Below are 25,418 nucleotides of genomic sequence, written 5' to 3' on the forward strand. Positions count from 1 at the left end.
GGGAGAGTTGCTAATAAAGAGGCAGAGAGATGGCCATGTCTCCATTATTCCCATTTGTGTTGGGATCTATTGTATTTTCAGTAATCCTTAATTATAAAAGCTATTACCATGGGCTAGATGATCAATGTTACTCATTTTTGTCATGTTGCCTGGTAACGTCCCTTTGTGCCCAAAGATGCATGTTTCTGTAGTTACAGGATGAAGAAGTGAAGGCTTCCTCTTTCTTAATCATTTTGTCATCATAACATTATAAAAGGCTATTCTGAGGCAGAGTCAAGTCCAATCCGTAGGATAGAAAAGTCCCGGTGTAACAACCACCTGAGTCTAAGAAAGGACTTCATTCGAACCAGAGTAGTTCCTCATGATGCAGTGTTCCCCAGTAGCAAGACAGAAAAACAACAACAACAACAACAACAACAACAAACAACAACAAAAACACTTCTAAATAGTTGACTGCATTCTGCTCTCTTCTTTCGGGTAACGTTCTGTCCCATTACAGACCAATCTGTATTGCGGGATCCAATTTTCATGTCCCTATGGACTGCGTGAGAAACAAGAAGTTGTGAATCTCTGTGTTTTGGGCGATTTCCACCCTAAGAAATGATCACCGATGGAGAAAATAGAGCATTAGATATTGCAGGCAGAGTCTCTTGCACCCCTGTGAAGTCAGGTTACCTCCATCACCCTGCTGGTTTTGAAAATGCCCCATTAGTGGAAGAAATGGTGGCAGAGTTATCACCAGAAGTACTCAAAATCATTCTCTTTAAAGGTCACCCTGGTGGAATTTTCAGATAACACTTGGCATTGCCATTTTTCTTTTAAGTGAGAAAGCAGCTGCTCTGGGCATGGGGAGAGGTCATCTGTCGGCTTTCAGATCTCTAGTTAAGACTGTAACCCCACAAAAGTGATTATCGCTTAAAAATAATTACATTCTACATTGTTCATGCTAAACTCTTGAGATGAACAGATTGGCATATTTAAATCTCATCTTCCAGGCATTTGCTAATTATCACAGCCTAGTTGGAAAAAAAAAAGAAAGAAAGAAAGAAAAAGAAAAAGAAAAGAAAAGAAAAAATTCTAATCAAATAGCTGTTTAGAGTTGCTTTGCATTTTAAAATTTTGCTGGGTTTATCTCAGGAATAAAGGAAATGTGCCTCTGATTTCCCTCTGGTTCTTCCCATGACCTCAAGAGGATTTAAACTTTTAATGATTAAATAGCCACAGCTAATCACTCAGGAAACATTTTTGCATTTCTATTTTGTCTCTTTTGCATCATTTTCATCCCTGACCCCTTTTCATCACCCTGGAAGTCTCACTTAGTGAATTCTCACCCATGAGGAGGCCGTGGAATTCCGGCTAATGAACTCATCCTTTTTATTCATTGTAAATGGTACCAGCCAGGCCTGGAGTCAGATCTAAGAGTGAACAGTTACATCTTTCTCAGGTGCATAAGTAGAACACCAAGTCCACAGTGAAAGTAAGAGGAGTTTCTTCCTCTTGCCCAGAAAAAAAGACAGACAAAAAGAGCAGCTTCTTGGGTCAGTAGGTTGAGTAGAAGCCACCTTCCTTAGAAAAGGCACCCAAGACTTGGTGTTATTTTATTAACAGCAGCTGGAGAAGACACCCCCAACTCCACCGCCACCAGCTGAACTGATATCATTTTTCACAGTGTTTTTTCAGCACTGTGCTCAGAATTGGGAAAACAGCATGGTTTTCTCCTTAACGCAGAATATACGGCTGTCCATGATAGAAATCTCACCCAAGGCCTTTCTTTGGTAGGGAGTATCTGAAAGGGCCTGTCTTTGAGATTTATGAAAGAGCCCCAGTGAGCCACCATCACCCATAGTTGTACCTCAAAAGCAAGTACAGGGAAGAGAAATTTTGTGAAGGTTTCATAGAATCGCCCCGTCACCGCGTCAGTCAGTCTGTTTGTCTCCCTTTAGTGAAAGGGTCTGTTCTGCCTTCTCAGCAAGAGCTGCCACCTTCCAGCAGCAGGTGCACAGGCCCCAGCAGGAAGCCCAGATCTGGAGGCAGCTTCTGAAACAGAAAATCCTGGCTTCATTTGAAGCCAGAGCAGTGGAGCTGGGGCAGGTGCATTCATTCAATTCTTTGGGAGTGGGATGTGGGCATTTGAGGGAGGTGGAGGAGAAAGAAAAATCAAGCCGCCTGAAGGCCTGTGTGAGCTTTGATTCTGATCGTTCAAACAATTCAACGGCCTGTGAAACTTGAAGATCTGAGTTTTCTCTCTCTCCTAGTCTGTCCCATTAGTTCACCAAGATTAAAGCCTTTTGGGTTTCTTAGTTAATTATTCTTTGGTATTCTATTTCAGGGTTTTGAAATCAAATTGCTTGATGTTTTACTCTCTCGTGCGCTTAGGTCATCTTTCATAATAGGGCTGCAGGAACCCTTTCGAGAACACAGCACTTCAGCTTAGCACCATCAAGGAACGTGTCCTAAAGTGTCCCATGAAATTCGGTCTTGTATGAATGAGAAACCACCACCAACACCTGATTAGGAATCTGGAAGCACCCCTTGCACAGACCTAGAAAAAAATGAAAAGAAAACCTGCACTGAGCTGTTCGATCAATGCACACTCAAGGAGCTTACAGGGGGGCAGCTACTTGGCTTCACAGGATGAATGAGCTCCAAGAGCAGAGTCCTTTCATTGGTGTTTGCAGGGCTGAGTGGGTCTGTTTACTGCTTTGGAATTCTCTCTCTTGGTGTGAACAGGTAACCTTAGCTGTAGATTTTATAAGGCTTTCTAGCCAAAAAAAGGAAAATATGTACTTTGAAATCTCTGCTAATGGGGGCCCAGGAGGAATAAAGAGAAAAGTCAAATGCATTTCTCAGGCTACACCTAAGAAACAGGAGTTGTTGTTTTTGTTTGTTTGTTTTTGTTTTTGTGTTTTTCAGATACTAATTAAGATCTCAGCCAAGTTGTTATCGCGGAGGCCTTCCTTGGCCACCTCCGCCCGCTGTCACCCCTGTCCCCTTACTTTGCTTGATTTTTCTTCATAGAGCATGTCACTGTTTCTTTCCTAAGGCAAGAGGCTTGCCTGTCTTGTTGACTGCTGTAGGTACCATTACTATGTACCCCACTATGTACGTGGGGTACATAGTAATGCTTAGTACATATTTTCTGAGTGGATTTCAGATATGAGAAGGTTGAGGCAAGAACAAGAAGAGGCAAAGGTTGGAACCAGACTTGGGTTTGAATCCAAGCCCTCCACTTATTAACTGTATGCCTTTGGAATAATTATGGGACCTCTCTGAACCTCAGTATCCTCATCTATAAAATGGGCATGATATCTGCTTCCCAGAGTGGCAGTGGAGGATTAAATGAGACATAGCGTATGATGACATCTGATACAGGGGCTGCTACGTGGAGATGCTCATTAAATACTGGCTCATTCTCCAAGCCTTGACTTACACAATTTTACTGGACAAGAAACAGGGCCTTTCACTGCCCATGAGTGTCCAGTGGTTCTGAGGCCCCCTTCTTGAGTCCAGGAATGGAATCTTCGAGGAGAATGGTACAATCCTCTTTCGGCTCCAAAGAGAACCACCAGCAAATGGAGATGGTCCACATGGTTCTACATGGATGGGTTAAAGATGGGCCCAAGGATTCTATACCCAGAGCTGGTTCCTCAAAAGATGGTGACACTGACCAGAATACAAGGCTCTGTCCCTCTTAGAACCTTCATACTCATTCTTGGCCAAGGGCCTCCCTGTGAACCCCAAAGGCCCTGAAACAGGGCACCTAGGCCTCTTGCTATCACAGAGATGCCAACCACACTCTAGAAAGTGTTTATCAAGCCTGAACTTCCGGATTTCAAGTAGCATTGGGAAACCCAGCAACAGAGATTGCTTCTCTCCATGCTCCATCAAGATCTCTCTTGCCTCTCACTTTGGTATTTTCCTTATTTTCACTTAAATCTGCTTTTTTTCCCCCCTTCTTTTTTTTTAACATTCTTAATGTTTAGGCAAAAGAACTGATTCTGCCTCTTTCTTGTTTCTCAGGGCTCCAGACATAGCTGGGGCAGCTTTAAAGCAGGTCGTCCATTCCTTCTAGCAGACTGAGCCTCTGGGAACTGGGGATTTGGACGTTTCTTGTTTTCCAAGAGAAGCAGAACCTCGGGACAGGCAGGTTGGCCTGGGTATAAGGCAGCAGTTTGTTTTCATTTTGAGTCTCTGAGTGCCACGTGCTGTCCAGAGGTGGCGGGGCAATGTTTTGTTCATTCACTCATTAGACAGCAAAGCAGCCTGGTGAGATGGAAGGGACACAGCCTTTTGAATCAGCCAGATCCCGGCTTCAAACACTGGCTCTGCCACTTGCCAGCTGCATGGCCCCGAATGCTGGGAAAAGGAGGCTCTCATCTTAACTCCAAGAGCTGTTGAGTGGGAAGCAGTGTGCTGCCACATCAGGGTGCAGGCTTCCGACTTTCTTCCCGCATCCGTTGCCTGGCTCTGCCACTAATTTGTTCTGGGTCCTTTGCAAGTCATTGAACCCTCCAGGACTTAATTACTTAATCCTATAAAAAAAAAAAAAAGGATAATAACGGTAACCCGCCTTGCAAAGTTGGTGTAGGATGAAACCCTTGTGAAGGGCTTGGACCTTGTGCTAGGCACACAGTAAGTGCTCAGCAGATGTCCTCTGCTGGATAACAAAGGTAACACATGTAGCCATTATTATTACTAATTTGCTATGTTGACTTCTTTTCTTTGGCCAAATTCCAGGCTACGGGGTGGGGATGAAGAGGTGAATAGGTCCCACGCTCAAGGGCAGGGAAGACAGACATGAAAGAAATTATTATCCTGCAGAGATATTAAGTATTGTCATTGATGGATGGCAAGGGGATGCAGGAGAACAGTGAAGTCCAGAATTCTAGTACCCATGCTCTAGAATATCAGAATTCCTTATGCAGGAAAAGGCCTATGGTGGAGTGGAAAGTACATTGGAGGTTCGGTGGTTTGTTCTTTCAGTTCTTCATTGGCAAATGCAAAGGCCCTGTGGTGATGTATTGGTTTCCTACTGCTGCAGTAACAGATCACATAATTTCAGTGACTTAACACAAATTAATTTTCATATAGTTCTGGAGGTCAGAAGTCCAAAATGGGTCTCACTAGGCTAAAATCAAGATGTTGGTCAGGTTGCATTCCTTTCTGGAGGCTCTAGGGGAGAACCCATTCCCTTGCCTTTTGTACCTTCTAGAGGCTGCCCGCATTCCTGGTTTGTGGCCCCTTCCTCCATCTTCAAAGCCTGCAATGGCCAGTGGAGTCTTTTTCACATCCCTCCATGTTGACACTGACTCTCCTGCCTCCCTTTCACTTCTAAGGACACCTGTGATTACATTAGGCCCACCTGGGTAATCTAAGCTGCTCTCCCCATCTCAAGGTCGGCTGATTAGCAGCCTTAAATCTATCTGAACTCTTAATTCTGTTTTACTATACATACTCACGGTTCCCGGGGATTAAGACATGGGCACTTTGGGGCCCTTATTCTGTTTACCCTATGTGGGAAGGGGCTGTGTGTGTTTGAGGTGTTGTCCAGAAGCCCCTGTGGCTGAAGCGTGGAGAGTGGGAAGGGGTATGAGGAGAGGTCAGAGGCAGGCCTTCCAGGCACGGGGTCACGGGAGACTCTTAGAGGCCCGAACACAGAGTAAGTTCACTTAATGGTTTACAGTTTTAAAGGCTTGCTCTGGACGTTGTATGGAGAAAGAATGGGGCAAGAGAGGAAGCAGGGAGACCTTTGCTGACATTCAGGGCAGCGGTGGACTGGGAGGGGGTGGGGACGAAGGTGAATGAGAGAGGTGAGTCAGAGAGGTGGTTGTCAGACTTGCTGGAGAATAGATGTGAGCTACAGAGAAAACGGAGGCTCGGAGCTGAGGTTTCCGGAGGACAGTGATGCTGCACCTGATGTAGGAAGACGATGAATGTGACGCCCAGGGCAGACAGTCACAAGTGCTAACACTGACCAGGAGGTTTCTTCTATGTGCCAGACTCTGTGCTGAATGCCTTGCATTGTAATGAATTCGTACGGCACCCAGTCACGGCAAGTGCGGTCATTGTTCGAGTCTATGAGAGACTCTGGGGTATTGTGGCCAAGAGCATAGACTGTCTGGATTCCAGTCTTGGCTCTGCCACTTACTTGCTGTGACACTTGGGCTTGTGCCTCAGTTTCTTCATGTGAGAATAAGAGTAATGATACACTAACCTTACAAGATTTGTGTGAAGATTAAATGAGTTAATATATATGCAAAGCACTGATGACTCATGGGAATCACTGGATAAGGATACTATAACAGTATCACTATTTTTCAACAAATAGGAAAATTGAGGCACAGAGAGGTTAAGTATCTTGTCCGAGGACACACAGCTGGGTAGAGCTGGGATCCAAAGCCAGGCTCTTAGCCACTCTGCCTTACCCGCTCCTTGAGAGTGCCTCTCAGAGCTGTGGTGAGAACTGCATGTGCTAATATATGTAAAAGCCCTTCTCATGGTGCCTAGAACACGGTATATGCCCCATAAATGTATGTATACGGAAGTGCAGTTTTTTTTTCTGTAACCTATGAGCGAGGTAGGATGACACTCACCCTACCTCGCTCATAGGTGACCATAAGGCTCAAATGATGAAGGCAAAAGCACTTTGGAAATGATGAAGCTGCAAGTATATAGGCGGGTTTTGTGCTAAATTTCTTCGTAAGGTCCTTTTTGGAACAATTTCCCCTTGGAATTTCAGTCACGGAAGAGCTGAGGTCTTCCCTACTGTCATTCATCTTTGTCCTCCGATACCCATTCTCCCTTCCCCCACACTAACACCCAGTCTATGATAGAACAGAGTGCAGAGGACCCTTTACTTTGCAGTCAGGGAACCAATCTCAGTGCAGTGACAGAGCTCAGATTTGCTTGTGACCTTTTCTGTCAGCTCCTTTTGTTCATCTGCAGACTCTGCACCAAGATCATAAGGTTCTCACTAGGAAAAAGTGTCTCACCCATTCTTGCTGTCCCTTATGGCCTCATAGTTGGAGCTGTTCTCTTGTTGGGCCTTTGGTAAATCCTTATTGAATCAAAGCCACGGGGCAGTGGATGTTTCTGTCCTAGTCATCCCCCTTTTCCCATGGCCCTCATGACAGGAGCAGCCCAGGTGAGCTCCCCCTGTGTTGTCACCATCCTTAGTTATTTATTTACCGTTTATTTCTGGGGGGCCTCTATGTGCTGGGCATTCTGCTAGGCACTGGGAAGCAATGGTGAGCGAAGGAGCCTCCATGCAGGTAAGGCAAATAGATGCTAATTAATTACACCATTAATGTAACCCTCTATAATAGGGGAATTCTACCTGACCCAGGAGGCCAGGCTTCACTAAGACATGGCAACTAAGCTGAGGTCTGAAAGATGAGTGGAATTTGCCAGTCCAAAAGAGGAAAAAGGAGTGATCCAAGGAGAGGAACTATCATGTGCAGATGCCCTGTGGCAAGAAGAGGCGTAGTTTTTTGAGGAATTGAGAATGAAAGCCAGCGTGGCTGGGGCAGAGATGGGGAAGATTAGCTGAGGTTGCAGGCGTGAGTGGGTGGGACTCTGCAGGGCTTGATGGGCCTTATTGAGTTTGATCTTTATAGCTGAAAGACTGTTTAACTCTGTGTTGGGAGTAGGGCGAAGATATGAAGAAATATGCATTTCAAATAATCTCCCTGGCTACAGTGTGGAGAACAGTATAGGAGGCCAGAGAGGACTCCTCTTGGCCAGTTAGGAGGCTGCTGCAGGATCCCACAGAGAGTCGCGAGTGGCTTGGAATAGAGAGCAGAGAGAAATGGATGGAGAGATACTTAGTAGGTAAATGAATAGGATAGTAATCATCCTATGGCTACTTTTTATTGAGCGTGTATTATGTACCAGCTGATGTGCTTAACACTTTACATATGTTATCTTATTTACTCTCAACATTATTATAAGGATTAAGTATTCCTTTCCTCCTTTTACAGGTGAGAAAACTGAGTCTCAGAGAGGTTACATCACTCACTCAAGGCCACACAGCCAATAGGTGCAGAGCCCTATAGCTACATCTCAAACTTTAATGTGCATTTGGATCACCTGGGGATCTTGTTAAAATGCTGTTTCTGATTCACTAGGTCTGGGGTGAGGCCCAGGATGCTTCATTTCTAACATGTTCCCTGGGCGTATCCATCTGTTGGTCCCAGGACCACACTCTGAGCAGCAAGAGTCTGTCCACCTCCAGGGCCCACACTTGCAACCATGGTGCCTTAGAACAGCTGGAGATGGGGTGAGATTTCTGAGACTGCTCAAATCTAAATTCCCATGGGCAGGATGTGGGAGAGCTGTCTGGACCTCAGAGAGGTAGGGTGTCATATCACGCTTTCATTACCTACATGTGCCTCTCAATAGCTCTAGCAAACCCAAAAGCGAGAGGGTTGGAAGCAACACTTCACCCTTCTACTTTCTTCTACCTGCAGATAACCAAATCCTGCCTACATCCAGCTTCTGAACTATATAGACCAGGGGTTATGCGTATTCACAGGTGTCTCATCAGCAGTCACCAATCAGATCATTTTATGGGGCACCTCTGGATAGGGGTGGATTGAGAGATCTAATGGGAATGGTACCAAGCTGTCAGCTGTTTCCCGGGCCTCTGCTGAAAGTGAAGGAAAAAAATCAACTAGTGTTCTGATCGCTTTATCTGCGTGGTCATTTGATCCCAGGATCATTAGAGACCAGATCCTTTCCCACTCAGCCCTGCAAATGGGGCCAGGTGGTCACTGCTGGGAAACGCCAGTACAGCTGCTGTGAGTCACAGTGTGAGCACTTGTCTTTCATGACAGAAAATCCACTACTCTTCTTGGCAGCTGAGATGTTGCAACGATGGTTGTGTCACGACCAGACTGGATCCTGTCTGTGAGTGTGTGTGTGTTATTTTAAAAAGGACAGAATGTCGCACTGTTTCCATGCTCACCTCCTTCCTCACCCCCTTCCTCCCCAGTTGCCTCCAAAGAACTTTCCATTGCAAACTTTCTACTGGTTTCCCCTCTAGAGGTGGTCTGCATGTATTCCCATTTCCTTCCTCCTCAAATGCATCCTTTCTGTCTTGGTTCCACTGTTCTGGGGCTCCTCGGCGGGGGTGGGCATCTGTGCCTGGGTGACAGTGGATTCTAGTCACTTTTCTGCAGGAGAGAATCCTAGAGCTCTGAGACAGTTAGAAAGGACATCTTAAACAATAATAATGTCTGCCTCCAACTAGTAAATATTTTTTCATTTTAAGATTTCATGTCATTGTAATTTGTTCCGGTGGACAAGAAGAGCTTTTGTTTGAGAAAGAACTGACAAGATGTCTTAGGATTTAGCTCCGATTGCTCTGCCTGTCTCTCTATCATTGGAGCTTTGTTTTCTGCCTCTGCAGGACTCGGGGAAGGGAAGGCTTTGTAGTCTATTGTTAGGTGTTTTTTGAATCTATAAATCACAGGCTGATAGAAGGGAGGGGCTTCCAGAGACCATCTAGAGCTGCCTTCTGTGTCAAGCACACACATGCAAACACACAAATGATGACTGCCTGTTGTGTATTTCTAGAATCTAGTGACAGCAGAGGTATAATTTCTCTTGGTACTTAGTTCTCATGTCTTTCGATTCTTACAGTCATGTTCTCGAATCTGTCCTCAATTTCTCTTGCCATAGCTCAGACTGCCCCGGCCCCAGTCAGCTGCTCAGTGTCTTGGTGCATGGTTTTCGAGACATGGCCATCCCTCTGCTGTTAACTTCCGTGTGCTGACCACGGCAAGTCACTTCCCCTGTCTGGGTTTCACATCATTCTTGTAACTAGATGATGTCTCTGGCACTCAGATTCTGTTCGACTCTGAGGTTCTGGCGCTGTGCTTCCACTTATGTTGTTTTTCTTGCTGGTTGGCCTCCTCTCTGACTCCTAGCTATAAAGACCTTCTCTCCTGTCCTGTCAAAACCTGGATCCATCCACTACCACCAGCACCCCGAACCCCACCCCCACCCACATGGCCAACCACCTAAGCACTCCCTTTTGACTTAGGAGTAGCACCATATCATTTCTTCCTTCTGCTTTTTTTTATAGGTCAGTAAGAAATAAAAAATAACTTCTCAATCTAACATAACCACTGTCAGCATTTTGGTGTATTTCCTTCCAGTCTTTTTTTTTTTTTTTTTAGGTCTTTAACATACTTATACATAGACCAGTAAGTTTCATACTATATAATTTGGCATCTTGCTTTTCCACCTAATATTATATAATGAGCATTGTATATTCCTAAACATTTGAAAACATAATTTTTAATATCTGTTTAATACTTTACATCTCATACTTTATTGAGCTCTTGCATGGTTATTTCTAAATGGGAACAATACCTATTTTGTCAAGCCCACTGAACTTCCCATATCGAAAAAGATAAGATGTGCAGAGAGGTATACAAATGTTAGCAACGCTTGTTCATTACGTTAGTTTTATCTCCCCAAGTGAACTACTTTACTGTATTGTCCCAAAATTGTTACACATTTTCCTATTCATCAAATTTTGCACAGTGGTGGGCAAAACAAGCTGTCTGGGTTTAATCTTTAAAAGAGAACATGCATATTAATAACTTCACATTTCTTCCTAGCAATTTCTTAGAGACTTTGGAAATCACTCAAAATATAGAAAAAGGGGTGTGCGCAGAGGTGTTCATTATGGCATTATTTAATATAGCCCCAAAGTAGAAATCACTGAAATGTCCAATTATAAGGGAGGAAGGCTAAGTAAATGAAGCTGAATCTATTCGCTGGGCTATTATATAGCTATTAAAAATGATATTTATAAAGCTTTTGTAATAAAATGAAACATATTTGTCATCATCACTGGAAGAAGCAAAGAATGGAAAAAGGGTAGAAAGAAAGAAAGATGCCAGTAGCTATAATATTTGAATAATGGGTGATTGTTTTTTTCTTACTGCTTTTCTATAATGAGCATGTATACCTTGGATGGATGCATGGATGCATGGATGCATGGATGCATGCATGGATGGTTGCATGGATGGTTGCATGGATGGTTGCATGGATGGATGCATGGATGGATAGATAGATGCATCAACCTTATTTTTAAACTATGGTAAAAGATGCACACAGAAGAGAATAGGGGCACAGAACTGACCTAAATGAAAGGGCTGACCCAGATGTGGGAGGAGAGGGCATAGAAGCTGAAGCCCAGATTGCACTAGGACTTCTGGAAAATGCTCAGAACCACCCAAGGGGACTTATATTTATTTTTGGAGCAGGAAGAACAGAGTAAGACCATGCTCCTCACTTACACGTGGAATATAATTATGAAAGGAGAAGCCATGTTGCCAGTTCCTTATTTATCCATCTTCTGACCAGAGTGGGAGGGACAAGCTTGGTGAGGGGACATGGAAGCCCCGCAGGGTTTTTGAGGAGCTGCGGGTAAGAGGAACTGCAGGGACACTGGCAACGGGCACGTTCTGTCATAATTTAAAATGGAGGAAAACAGAATTCTGTTATGTATAAATTTGGGTGAAAATGATAACCTTCAGCAAAGTTCCCTCATGGTTTTTTAAAAAAATAATTTCAAACTTGCAGAAAAGTTGCAAAATTCAAAAAAAAGATTTCACATTTACCCTTCACCCAGATTCTTCAAATGTGACTATTTTACCTCATTTGCTTTTCTCTCTTTTGACACACACACTGTTGTTTCCTGAGCCAGTTGAGAGCTGGCTCCCCTGGCCGAAGGACTGCGCTGTGGAAGCATCTGAACTGTCTTCCCCCATGGCCCAAAGGGGAAAACAGATTTGGATCGATTAAGGAAGAATTTTATGAAACTCCACAATGGGATGGGCTGCCAGGTAAGGTGGTAAGCAGCCTGTCATTGGAGATGTTCAAAGAGAGATTACTTCATCTTTTATTAAGGAATTCTCATGGAACGGGAGGTGGCCTGGGTGACCTTCGAGGTGTTAGAACTGCCTACGCGTAAAGCCAGGGACTGTCCACCTCTAAAGCCAAATCCAGGGGTCGCTCAAGGCACTTACCACCAGTTCCAGGTTAATCTTAGCCTTCTTATGTGTCATCTTCCTTTTGTGTCCTTCACAGTCCTACTTGGCCATCGGTATACTTAGGTACCCAGGAAGCTTCCCTTAAGAGACACATTCCCCTCTTCTGAGCACTTCTGTTGCTCACAAGCCCCTCCCTTCTGACCTGTTACCTGTCTTACCTGTGACGTATATGGTCTGCATCAAGTCTCCCAGCCATGTGTTAAGCTTCAGAGCCGATTTTCTTGTGTTCTTACATTCATTCAGCAAATATTTAGTGAGCACCTATTATGTGCCAGTTCCCAGATGAGTTGTCGGGCATGCAACAGAGAATGTGGGTGGGGGAGACTGACCAAATAGTTGCAAGCATGAAAGCTTGGCTGAAGGCTGCTGAGGGACTGAGCATCAGGAGCGTGGGGTAGGAGTAGGAGCCTGACTTAGGCTTGGATGCAGAGGAGGTCTCCTTGCAAAATGCCCTTTCAGCTGGGATCTGCAGGAAGACGAGCAGTTGGCAGGGAAGTAGAGGGTGGGGGCTGGGAGAACACTCCCCCATGGCTGCAGCCCAGACTGCTTCCAAGCACAGTACGGACACCTGGTAGGTTCTGCTTAGGGAAATAAAGACTGCCTGGCTGAGGGGTCTTTCCTGTCCCCTGTTGATCCAGCATCTGGGATGAGCCACTTGTGACTCGAGGTGAGGGACGTGTGTGTTGGAGGGTCTGAGTGTACTTGTGCACATGTGCGTGCACACGTGTGTGATTGAGAGCAGCTCGGCTTGCCTTCCGAATCCAGTCCCGAGTGACACATAGATCATTGGTGCCATCATTTCCCCTCGTTGATGTGGATGAGTATGAGAACGGGCCACGTTCCAAGCATCTCCGCATCCCTGCAGTGGCAGCTTCTTTGAGAACATTGAGATACCTATGATTCTCTTAATTACTCCTGTACACCCACTTCGCTCGCTCTTTCTTAAGCAGGAGGGGTTTTGAGGGTAGGGTGCAGTCCTCCCCCTCCAGACCTCTGCTTCTTCTTTTCTGCTGTCGTTTATGTTTTAATAGCCTCCTGCTGCTCCGCCACCCTCCCACCTCCCTTCTCTCCCCTCATACTGACTGAATCGTGGGAGCCCCTGGATAAGAGAGACTGAGGGAGGAGGCCAGTCTCCCTCAAGCTCTCATACCCAGCAATTAGTTCCCGTTATTGCCAATTCAAGATAAGTAGAAAATAACAGGAATGGAACCAGGACTGAAAGCACGTGCTAAGTGCTTGGCCTGCGTTACGGCGACATTTGCATGTGTGTCACATGGGAAGCCGCATATCAGGCCAGGCACAGGGGTGGGGCTTGCTGGCCTGGGAGTGGAAGGAGCTGGATTCCAGACCTGCTGGTTGTATCGCCTTGACCACTTTCCATCTCCGAGCCTCAGTTTCATCATCTGCGAAATGGAGAGGTGATATTAGGTCATTCTGCCGTTTCGCAGAGAACCCAGGCCATAGACTTGTGTGTCTGGGCTGCAATGGCAAGCACAGTAGTAGTTACCGTCCTGATATACGACAAGAGATGGCTTCTAAGCCTCGGCACCAGGAGTGGCAGAGCGTGGAGAATGTAGGCAGAAATGTCCAGAAAGTGGGTGCGGAGGCAGAAAGGGAGGCTGAGAGATAGATCGAAGAAGAAAAGCTAAAGGAGGCCTGGAAGCCAGGCGAGAAATAGAAATAAACACATATAATAGATCGGTAGTTCTCAAATGCGGCCCATGGACCAGCGGCATCACATGGGAACTTGTTAGAAAAGCAAACCGTCTGGCTCACCCCAGGTTGCTGAATCAGAAACTCAGGAATGGGGCCCTTTTAATAAGCCCTTCAGGTGATTCTGGTGCATGCTAAAGTTTGAGAGCTAGTAGGACGGACGGAAGGAGGGGTGGTTGGATGAGGCTCGGAGAACCAGACAGGTATTTTAAAGATCGAGGAGGCAAGAAAGCCAGCATTTGTGGATCTCTTGCTGTGTCGGGTTAGAAACCCGGCATTTCCAGCTACTTTGTTTCGTTTAAACCTTTCAGGATTGTGGCAAAGCAGGCCTTGTAATTCCCAATTCAAAGGCCAGGCAACCGAGGCACAGAGATTTAGTCACTGGCCAAAGTCAAAGAGATGGCAACAGAGGTAGGGTTAGAACCCAGGCCTCTCTGGCCCCAAAGCCTGAGTTCTTTCCACCACATCAGGCTGCCTATCCATGCACCTGTCCCTCAACTGTGCCTGCACTGCCTGCACTGGCTCTCTCCTCTGCTCCAAGGTCACCCCATAGGTCTGCTCTGCTCTCCTCCTTCTGTAGCCTGCCATGCAAAGGCAAAACGCAGGAACTATAAAGGCAAATAAGGGAGGCCCTGGGAGAGAGGGATGGATGGCTAAGTGAATTGTCACTTTGTATTCCTCTAGCCTCCAGTGCTAAGTACAGCCAGGGGACCAAGGTGCTTGTGTAATGCTCCCCAGGGACTGGCATAGTTGTCTAGTAAGAACTCATTCCTGTGCTGGATGACGAAGTCGACAAATACTCATTGCTGCCTATACGTGCGAAGCCCTGTGCTGGGTGCTACAGGGGAAACTAAGGCAAGATAAGTATAGTTTCTGGCTTCAGGGAGTTTATAGTCCAGAGCTAGTAAAATAAAAAGGAGCAGTGACCAGCGAGGGTGCTAGGGAGCCTGGGGCAGCCAGAGGAAGTCCAGCCAACTTCTGGAGGAGTTCAAAGAGACTTATGTGGTGACTTTAAGGGACAGCACCAAAACTTTGGAGACTGACCTAAGGCTTTGGAGCCAGAGAGCATAGGTTCAGGTCCAAGACTCTGACTCACAGGATAACCGTGGGCACGTCACCTCATGCCTGACGTGTCTCCTTACCTACACAACGGGAAGGGGGTGGTTCGGTGGATTGTTCTACTGGATTATAAAAGGCATTGTTTGGTGAGTCATTTGCTTCCCTTCAGAGGATCACTCTGACCAAAGCAAAACAGAGAAGGCTTCATGGAAGAGGTGGCTCTTTGGCACTGAAGGATGGCTTGTGTCTTCTCTGGGAAATCTATGCATAGACTTTGGACATGTGGGTTGTCCAAGGAGAATGGCCTTCCAGGCAGCTGTAACTGTGAATAAAATTATAGCAAGAGGAAGTCATCTTTCTCAATATGGAAGATGACTTTTTAAATGTGGTTTCAAGCCCTGTCGTGAAGGGCAAAGCCGGTTGGCCGGTCCGCACTACTGGGAATCGCCACGCTCAGGCTCTTGGTTTCCCGCCTTTTCTTGCAGATGATGCAGTTCGCCTGGCAGAGCTACAAGCGTTATGCGATGGGGAAAAACGAGCTCCGGCCCCTCACAAAGGACGGCTACGAAGGCAACATGTTCGGTGAGTTGCCGTCAGGGAGACCCGCTGCCCCCCGCCCCCCGCCCCCTGCCCCGCCCCCGACACCAGTGGATGAGTGGAACTTTATTGTTGCCTTTTCACTGCCTGATCTGTGTCCCTATTTCTCCAGACCTGGGGCTCCCACGTCTGGGTTCCTTCTGGGCTGTTCAGGCTTCGGAGCCTCCTAGATTTGGGGAAACCCTTGCACTTCTCTCTGACTTTACACACTTTCTTATATGCAGCGATCATGTATTTCGTAGAGCAAACAAAGTTGGAAATGTGCGTGGGGTCGGTGAATGATGGAGACTTGTTTCCACAGAGGTGGTTTGGAGTTCTGAAGGACATGGAGGATCTGGCTTAAACACATTCCTTCCAGAGTGGTTGTAAAATGATCTGGGGTGTCGTCACAGAGAAACTGAACACATTTTCGATGAGATGGGGACAATAAGCTGCCTTGAGGGCCTCAGTGGGGCAGATCTCGCACGCTGACATGGTGGACGTTAAGGATCAGCCCAGCTGCTGCTGTGTGTCATCAGCGTGTGTTCGATCTGCAGTCTCACTGCCGATGCCCCTGCCTTTCCAGCCACAGGCGTCTCCCAACCCAGAGCCTCGAAAGCTTCTCTCAGCTGGAGAGACTGCAAGGTGCCTTATTGTGGGCGTGGCCTCAGATTTCAAAATTGACACTCATCCAAGTCACCAGCTTCCCTCTTTGCAGGCCTTTCACATGAAAAAGATGCCAGAGGCAGCCTGGCTTCTTTCTTCCCTGAGAGAGAGGCGCTCTCTGGGGCTGCAGACAGAAATTCATTACCTGTATTTCTCACCCCTGAGAAACATAGGCTCCCGAAGTCAAGAACTAAAGCAAGTCAGATTAAAAGTCCCAGGAAAATCGGGCAGCCCCCCACGTGCATGGCCCTGTCATAAGGATATGTGTTATGGGAAAAGAGACAGAGGGTCTCCCTTCGGCCCTCGAAGCAGCCAGCCTCACAACCTTTCTAGCTGTTCAGACAATTTGCTTGTCTTGTGACGGGGGGATGATTGAATTTGGGTAATTTCTTCCCTGTATCCACACCCGCCCCCCCATTAATAGGAATGTAGAGAAGTAAGAAAGTATCAAAAAAAGTATAAAGCAGGCAAAAAAATAACTCGTTCTGCCACATAGGTACAGCCTCTATTGATATCTTGGTTCATTTCCATCCAATCTTTTCTTCTGTGTACTTTTTTTCCCTCTCTACACAATTTTATGTCCTTTCTTTTTTTTTTTTTTAATGTAATGTTACATCATAAATGTTTCCCTAACTCATTTAAATTTTTTCATAAAGAATGTTTTTAATGGTTGTAATTATTGCAGGGATGTGCCATAACTCATTTAACTACCCCACAAATGTTGGACTAAGGTCGTTTCCAATTTTTTGCTATTAAAAATAATGCAGCAATTATCATCTTTGTGCGTAATATGTTGTCTTAGGATAGATGCCTAGAGAGGACTCCTGAGTCAGAAGGGAGAAAGACAGATGTTTCTTTACCCTCAAATAGGAGATGTGTGGATTCCTGCCGTCTCACCTGCCTAGAGCACAGGCCTTGCCCAACAGCCCACATCAGTCCAGGGCAGGGTGACTGGTGTGAATCTCATCAGTTGTTGGCGCTTTGGCTACTAGTGTAAACCAGAAACATGATCAAGGAAGCTTCTCCTCTCCTTCTCCTTGAACAGTCTGCAGGTATTCAGGAAATTGCCAGAGGTCAGGGAGAGGCTGTTGATTTCTGACACTAAACGGTATGAGCGTAGCTATTGCTCAGACCATCCATGGGGACGAAGTACCATGGGGAACATTGCTAGGAGGGATTGGGCCAAACCAAGTGCCATTTGTAAAATCCTCAAGGCCTGAGATTTAAATCTCAACTCTCCTACCCCTTTCCAATCACCAAGCCTGGCGGAGAGTGGGAGCTCGGAATGATGGAAGGACACCTTGAGTCAGAAGACCTGGGTACAAGTCCTCACTCTGCTCTGAACTATCTGTGTGGCCAAGCGCAGGTCACTTAACCTCTCTGGGCCCCTGCTTGTTCATCCTTCACACGGGGGCTGCTACGAGAGCGTGCCTGAACGTGCAAGTATATATGAGTGATTTACTGTTTCCGTTGTAATAAATGTAGTTGGCAGTTGCCCACATGAGCCCATGGAGGGTTCTGAGGTCCCATGTCTGTCTCCGAAAAATGGCCTTGGCTGGGCCCTGGATACCCTATCACCTGGTGCCTACGGCAGTCCTGGCAGTGAGGCAGATCCTTCCTTCTGCAGCCAGCAAATGAGCCGCAGTGGGCGACTGGCTCCCGGGAAAGGAGAACGTACAGGGACCCAGGCACCGGGCAGGGAAAGCTGGTCTCGATTTGCTCTTTCACTCAACAGATGCTTGTTTGGTGCTATGCTTGGTGCTTACTGCAAAGGATACAGGGGTAAATGGCACAGCAAAAACTCCACCAACTCTGCCAAGACATACGCTGGCAACCTTCCCTGGGCCTTTCTGAGGTCTGTCCAGGTGTTCTCAGAGAGAGAAGACAAGTAGCAGGTGATCACAAGTGAGGATGTGATCAGTCTCCTTCACTGGCTTGAGATCCTATGCCTCTAGAGCCCAATAGTTCAAATTTAGACTTCACTAATTCCTGGTGGTATGACCTTGAGCAATCCATTTCTCTCTGAGCTTGAGTTTTTCTGTAAAGTGGAGCTAATGAAAACATCAAACCCCCAGCCCAGCGCCCGCCTGACACATTGAACCTGCTTAACAGGTAGTAGCTATGGTTACTGTTACCAGAAATGGTCTTATGCTACAGAGGCTTATGGGAGGGCCCCCGAGGAGGGAGGCTAAGGGGCATTCCAGGAGCCTGGGAGGCTCTAGTTCAGAGTAGGTCCACGAGGGGCTTTGAAGCCAGACTATTCCTGAAGACAAGAGATGAACTGGCCTAAACTAGGCTGCTTGTCACACCACGACCTCTTTCTCTGGACTCAGCGGGCTGCTGGGCAGCATCATTCCGAGACTCTGGCCACTGCTGTCGTCAATGACCCCACTATAAATTGGGACCTGCAGGGAATGGCCAGGTGGCAGCAGTGCCCACTCTGCCCCACTTGGCTGAGTTGATGTGCAGGGGACCCTGAGCTGCCTCCAGCTACTGTTTGGACGCAGATTCTTGTAGCCTCCTCCCCAAGCCTGCAGGGCCAGGAGGGCTGTATACTGGGAGGGGTGATGAGTTCACACTGGTTCCTGGCCTTGCAGTATTTACAGGAGCTGTGACAAGGACACTGGGTAGCATTTCCTGACAACCCTCGTGCTCCTCCCTGAATCTCACTTTGAGAGCAAGACCTTTGGATGAGGAGCCTCTCAAGCTAGTTCTGTGTCCTAAGCAATTCAGTGTCAAAGTGGCTTCCTTTCTCCAACATCTGGCTCATCAGGCTCTGTCAGGAAATGCTCTCAAGACCCCAGAGGCCATGAGCAAAGAAGACATAGCCTGATCCTCACTTTGCAGCCTAGGTAGATTATCTGCCTCTTTCTCCTTTCTCTGAGAGGTGGCCAGATGGGACAGTGAGTGTCCTACTGGGTGGTGGAAAGAAGATGGACTTTGGATCCAAGCAGACCTGAGTGGAACCTCTGTGTTACCACTTAGCAGCTCTGTGGCCTCTGACTACAGAGTGGGACAGAGGCCACTGCCTACTGGGCCTACAGAGAGGAGACATGCACAGGGCCTAGCCCCATGCCAGGTACAGAGCAGTGCTCTTGTCTCTATTAAGTTGCAGAGGTGAGTCTGCCACTTGATGAAAGCTGTCTAGGAGGGGAGAGTAGAGGACCCAACTGTCTGGGTCTTAGTGTCCCAGCTATAAAATGGGAACAATAATAGTACCGATTCGCAAGATCATTTTTGAGAACTTAATGAGTTAATACATGAGAAGAGCTCGTATTCATGCCTGGCACATAGAAAGCATTCTTCAAATCCAGCTGCTATGAGGATGATGTAAGGCCCTTGGGACAGTGTGTGTTTTTCCTTTTTTCGAGCAAGGCGTGCCCAAGCCCTCTGGACCCAGGGACCCACGTAAGGTCTCCAGGGCTTCCCCAGCCTTGATCCCAATTTCCTTGTTCCCCACCCTTTGAGTGCCCATGGCAGAGATCGTGGGTAGGCAGCCCACTGGTAGGTAGTGTACCTCTCACCGCTTCATTTAAGCATCTTACAATTTCTAACAGGGAAGAGGCGGGGAAGGTTAGGGTTCAAGGCTGTGGGATAAATTGGACTTCTGCCAGCATAAAGGTTTCCAGGCAAGGAGTAAGCGACACCACAAACTTGATGTCAGCTGCCAGTCTCAAAGCACTTAACAAGCATTAATCTTCCCAAGAAGTCAGAGTGATTCATGAGAACGTCATCCTCCTCGGCAGGGGCAAATGCGCACGGGTACAGAGTCTTGGGAGGTGGCCACCAAAGAGGCCTTTAAAGACAAATCTGATTCCCTCATCTTAGAGTTGGGGAAATCAAGCTCAGATTAGGGGAAAGGACTTGCCCAAGGTGGCACAGCATGTTAACTGTAGGACTGACACCATTCACTCTGAGATCAGCCAGATTATTCAAGGCCAGACTGTGGAAATGCAGGCCTATGGTCACGGCCAGATCACTACCTAGAACTAGAAATTCTCAGAGCTTTAGCAGGAGCAGACGATCGGGAGGTATACGATTTGGGGGCCAAGACCTCACCGTTACCTGCACATGTATCACACCAGGCACTGTCACTGCATTCTCATGTGTCCTCTTCACAACCCATACCCATCTTCTCCTCATTTCAGAGGCGAGGAAACTGAGACTCGTGAGTTTCAGGACTGGCTTAGTTACACAGTTACCAAGCAAAGACTGGATCACAGGTCTGTCAGATTCTAAAATGCAGTCCATCCATTACCATGCTGCCCTGTCTCCCGGTGATCACATACAGTGGCCGAAGAGAAGGGAATGGGGCAGAGGGATGGTCTCAGGGTGGCTGGTGTCGCATCTTCTCCACTGCCCTCGTGGAAGCTGGGGAAGACATGTACTTCATTGCCAAGGTCTGCAGCCACTCATCTCTAGGCATCAGTATTTATTGGACATCAACTGAGTATTCAAGGCTTGGGGAAAAGATTCGGATTTCCCTCTTTTCTCCTGACATAGGAAAATATTTTATCCCTGCCCAATAACCTGAAACTACCAAATTGCAAAATATGCCATTGGTTGGCCATCAGCATGACTAGCTGAGAGAAGCATGAATTGGAGAACCAGACCCGCCTGAGTATGAACCCTGTCTCTGCTACTTACTAGTCGTGTGACCCTGGGCGAATTTCTTAACCTCTGCAACTCAGTTTCTCCATCTGTACAATGAGGATAATACCTACTTCATTCAACAGTTGTGCAGATTAGATAAGGTGGATGTGTGTCAATACCTGCCCATGCGCACTCATTAGCTGTAAGCTGCTGCCATTGTTATTACATTTGTTATAAAATAATTATGAGAATAGTTATATTCCAAGGAAAGAAACAAATTCCCAGATCATAATAGGCTCTCGGTGAATATTGTGGAAAGAAAGAATTCGCCTCCTGCCCTCTCTGCCGACGTCCTGGGTTTGGCTGGGGAAGGGCTAAGCCTTACTTTGCTCTCTGTTCTTCTCATTCTCTTCACTGCCTTGACCTCCTCCGTCACAAAGCGCAGTTAGAATCAGCAGACTAACTCTGTAAGAGCAGCCGTCCTGCTCAGTCAGCAACTGTGATCTCAGGCATCTTCTCTGTGGAGGACAGAGGTGCTTGCGTGGGCAAAAGCAACGTCCCCTTGCTCCGAGCCGGCCCAGGATGACCGTGAGAGTCCCAAATTGGATTCTGTCTCTGCCCTGTGAATCCCCGATGGAACTGCCAACCAAATCCCCATTTCAAGGGATGATTTATGGCCTTGGGTGAGTTAAGAGGTAAAATGAACACAGCATGATTTTCAGATCACAGGCTGAGAATGCTTGGCCTTGACAGAGAGAAAAATCATCTTTGCCTTGTAAACGGAGCAAATATGATGTTGAAGAGGGAATAAATCCAGGCCCCAAGATGTCATTTTTACAATTGCTTTTTGGCGTGTGACTTAGTAGTGCTTTCTGCAAAATGTTCACAGTCTCCTACACACACAGCAGTCTCACTGGGCGTTTTCGTGGGGGCGAGAGTTACTCTACCAGTGCGGCTGCCTGGGAACAGCACACTTCGCCGGATAGACGGTTCGTGAGAACCACCTGCTTCCCCAGTGTTCTTCCCAACTCCATGTCATTGCCACGATCTCTGACTTTGTTTCTGGAAGGCAGCAGTCTTGACTTGGGAGACACGCCTGGGTTCAAATCCCCAGCATTTACCAGCTGAATGAAATTGGGCAAGTCACAGAATTCTCTGAACCTCGGTTTACTCGCCCGTAAAAGGGCAAGGAGCAAGGTTAGGTGGGCTCGGTACAGTGCCTGGCACACAGTGGGTCCTCACAGAACAGGAACTTTTCCTCCCCTGCAGGCACACACACCCATCCCAGTCCCTTTCCTTTCTCCCCTTTTATTGGGTATCAAAATACTTTGACTTATCTGGCTGAAAATACTATATCTACTTTTTATGAATTTTGTTTAGGAGTTTTTGTGTTTGTTTGTTTGTTTGTTTGTTTGTGTTTTCTGAAAAAGAAAAACAAAAACAAAACACCAAGCGTCCACAGACCTTGGAAAATCACTGTCTGGCCGTGTTGCTCACTGATCTTTGGCAGGCTGTGGTGCACATTCCTGACCCAGGCCTTGAGTTGTTTTGAGAAAAAGCTGTCATCAGCCTCGGAAGTGGTGATGTTGCAATTCCTTGGATAGAAAGGGTCAGGCGTAAGGGCAGCACGCAAACCTTCCCGACAGTCACATGTTTTTGGAGCCCTGGTTGCTCCATCTAGAGGCCAGAGGCTATCAGAGTGCAGAGGAAATGGATTAGAAGTGCCTGGTCTCTGGCAGATGGGCCTTTTGTGCGAGGAGAAGGGGCTGAAGATATGAACTCGATGCTCGTGAAGGACAGGTAGAACTGGAAGTTGCAGGTCAGGTGCTGCTACCCTGGGTCGTCTCTCTGTGGCCTTGAATGACACATCCATGATCCCTGGCCACCTTCTGAAGACCGGAACTGTCCCTCAGGTCACACTAGGTGATAATCAAAGCAAATCACTCACCTCCAAATAAGCCTGCTGGGTTTTCACACTTTCATGCGGTGTGGTGCTTTGCACCCTTCTCTCTCAAAGATATTTTGTTCCCAAGCGGTTTCTAATTAAGATGCATCTTGGCTGTTTTTATTTTTGTTTAAAAGGCTTCCCGCAAGCAGAGAGCATAGTTTATTTCTCTAGAAAATACAGTAGCAGGTTGTTGTAAAAAGAAAACTCAAGGTTAGGAGCCTTGGGTCCCCGGCCCAGCCCTGGCGCCAGCAGCTGCCTGAGCCAGCGTCCCCCTTTGAGCCTTGAACAAAGAGGTTCGCACCCGGGTCTTGCTGTCCTCTGTGATTCTGGGTTGGTTACTAGGTTGATTTCTCTCTCTCTTTCTCTCTCTCTCTCTCTTTTTTTTTTTTCGCCTCTGCCAGGCATTTTAGGCTGTGCTGGTTCTCTTGAAATCTGAAATTTTAGTAGCAAGTCTTGTTTCTGTCAGGGAGGAGTGAGTCAGGGTATCTATTCCCAGAGCAAGTTGCTGGGGCTGCAAAAGATGATTCATATTGAAACTGACATTCCCTCCCAGTGTGGCCACGTTCCCACCCACTTTCCAAAGACCTTTCTTTCCTTCCTTGGAAACGAGGCTGAGCCCACAGCAGACAGCCAGCCCCCTTTTCTCTGCACGGCATCGATGGCAAACACTTGCCAAATTTCCCAGCAAACTCGGTGACAAATAGATACGTGAATTCACAGAATCTCGGACTGGTGGTGCCAGTTGGATTCTTTGAAACCATCTGGTCCAATGTCTGAGGGTGGAGAATGAGGCACCGAGACAGACAGGGACTTGCAAAGGCCTGACAGCCAGGACAACTCGACCCCTGGTTTTTAATATGAGCCTCTATCTTTTTCTTTTCTTTTAAATTGCTTTTTAAAAATTGAGATGTAACTTACAACTTACAGTAAAATGCACAAACCTTAAGTGCACAGCCCAATGAATTTTACATAAAGATACACCCCTGTGACCAACCCACAGATCAAGATAGCATTTCCGATACCCCAGAAAGTTTCCTCAGACCCCTCTCCTGGTCAGTAGTCCCCAAGAGTCACCACTGTTCTGACTTCTATCACCTTAGATTTGTTTTATCTCCTTTAAAATTCCATATCATACTGAACGCACTCCTTTATGGTTGACTTTTCTCATTCATCATCATTATGCTATGAACTGTAGCTCATTTTTCAAGTTTACTCATGCTCCTCTTACTGAACATTCTTGTTTCTAATATTTGATAATCATGAGTAAAGCTGCTATAAATACTTTATTTTTGTTTAACATTTAGTGACTGGTTATTTTTACCAGCCCTAGGCCACCACTAATGTACTTTCCATATAGATGTGTCTATTTTGAACATTTCATATAAAAGGAATCATACATTATTTGGCCTTTTGTGACTGGCTTCTTTCACTTAGCATAATGTTTTGAGGGTCCTCCTCACTGTAGAATGTATCAGCATTTCATCGCTCTTTATTGCCAAATATTCTATTCTATGGACCTACCACGTTTTATTTATCCATTCAGCAGTTAATAGACATTGGTTTTGGGGGTTTGTTTGTTTGTTTTTTGACCATTGTGAATTATGCTGCTATGAACATTCAGGTATAAATTTTTGTGTGGATATAGGTTTTCTCTTGGGCACATGCCTAGGAGTAGAATTGCTGGATCATATGGTAACTCTATGTATAACCTTTTGAGGAACTGCTATACTGGCTGCATCATTCCCATCAGGAGTGTTTGAGGGTTATGAACGCTTTTGTACATGCTTTTAGGGGGACTAAGCAGTCATTTATGTTGAGGTCTAGCCAGAGTTTGAATTGCTGGGTCATGCTGTAGTATAGTAGTATGTTGAGCTTAAGTTGAATGCTACCAGTTTTCCAAAATGAGCGAACCAGTTGGTAGTCCCACTGGCTATTTGCTCCATTATCCTCGCCAATGTTTGCTGTCGTTAGTATGTTTAATATTAGCCTCCTGCTGAATGCTGCCTCCTTCCTAATCAAGCCCCCACACCACTCCATGTTCAAAGCCCCAGCTTCGTGGACCTGTGCTTCCTGGAGCAGAGCTGCCCTGTACTGCTTGTTCAGCCCTGGTCTGGAGAGGGTCCCTGCCCCCGTCCTGCCTTAACTTAGAGGTGAATCGGGGCTCCCAGGCCAGCTGCTTCAGATGCTCCTTGCAGCAGAAAGAGTGGTTGGCAACCTCTTCCTCCACTATCTACCCACTTCCGACACTGTCTCCCCAGTGGCTGGCGTGGCCTCTCTACTTCCCAGCTCACCACAGCTATGACAGACAGACCCAAGATGGCATGAACTACAATTTCTCTAGTTCGGTCACTGTGCCAGGAAAGAGGTCTTACAGAGAACATATTGACATGGGAGTCCAAATCCTGGTTCCACCACTGACTCCCTGGGCAAGGGTCATGTTTCCTTTCTGAGCCTCAGTTTTCTCTCCTGTGGAATGGGGGCGATGACTCCCTACCCCAGTCCCCAAGAGCCAGGAGATCTGGCTTCTAATTGCTTCTCAGACACCCATCTGCCCTGTGACCCAGACAAGGTACGTCCCTCTCTGAACTCTTCTCTCCACCATACCGTGTGGGTATCTGGCATGTGGTCCCTCATGTTACTTCCAGGTCCTAAAATAGTAAGCGATTGAGCCACTTTGGGGTCTCTTTCTCCCGAGCCGATGAGAGCCCGGTGCAGCCAAGCAGGCAGCTGGCTCAGTGATGGAGGCAGGGGTGCTGCACTGGTCACAGTGGCCCCACACAGGGTGAGGACTGAGC

At 46.8% G+C, this 25,418-nt stretch overlaps 1 protein-coding gene across 1 annotated transcript in view; it reads left to right on the forward strand.

Annotated features, from left to right (window-relative positions):
- MAN1C1 (mannosidase alpha class 1C member 1) overlaps positions 1-25,418 on the forward strand; it is a 136,165-nt gene that overhangs the window by 37,234 nt on the left and 73,513 nt on the right. The window contains exon 2 of the mRNA XM_011357626.1: positions 15,326-15,422. Within this exon, the coding sequence (XP_011355928.1) occupies positions 15,326-15,422 (97 nt within the window). The remainder of the gene's footprint in view (positions 1-15,325; positions 15,423-25,418) is intronic.

Source organism: Pteropus vampyrus, unplaced genomic scaffold, assembly GCF_000151845.1.
Source record: "Pteropus vampyrus isolate Shadow unplaced genomic scaffold, Pvam_2.0 Scaffold36, whole genome shotgun sequence".
Lineage (NCBI taxonomy): Eukaryota > Metazoa > Chordata > Mammalia > Chiroptera > Pteropodidae > Pteropus > Pteropus vampyrus.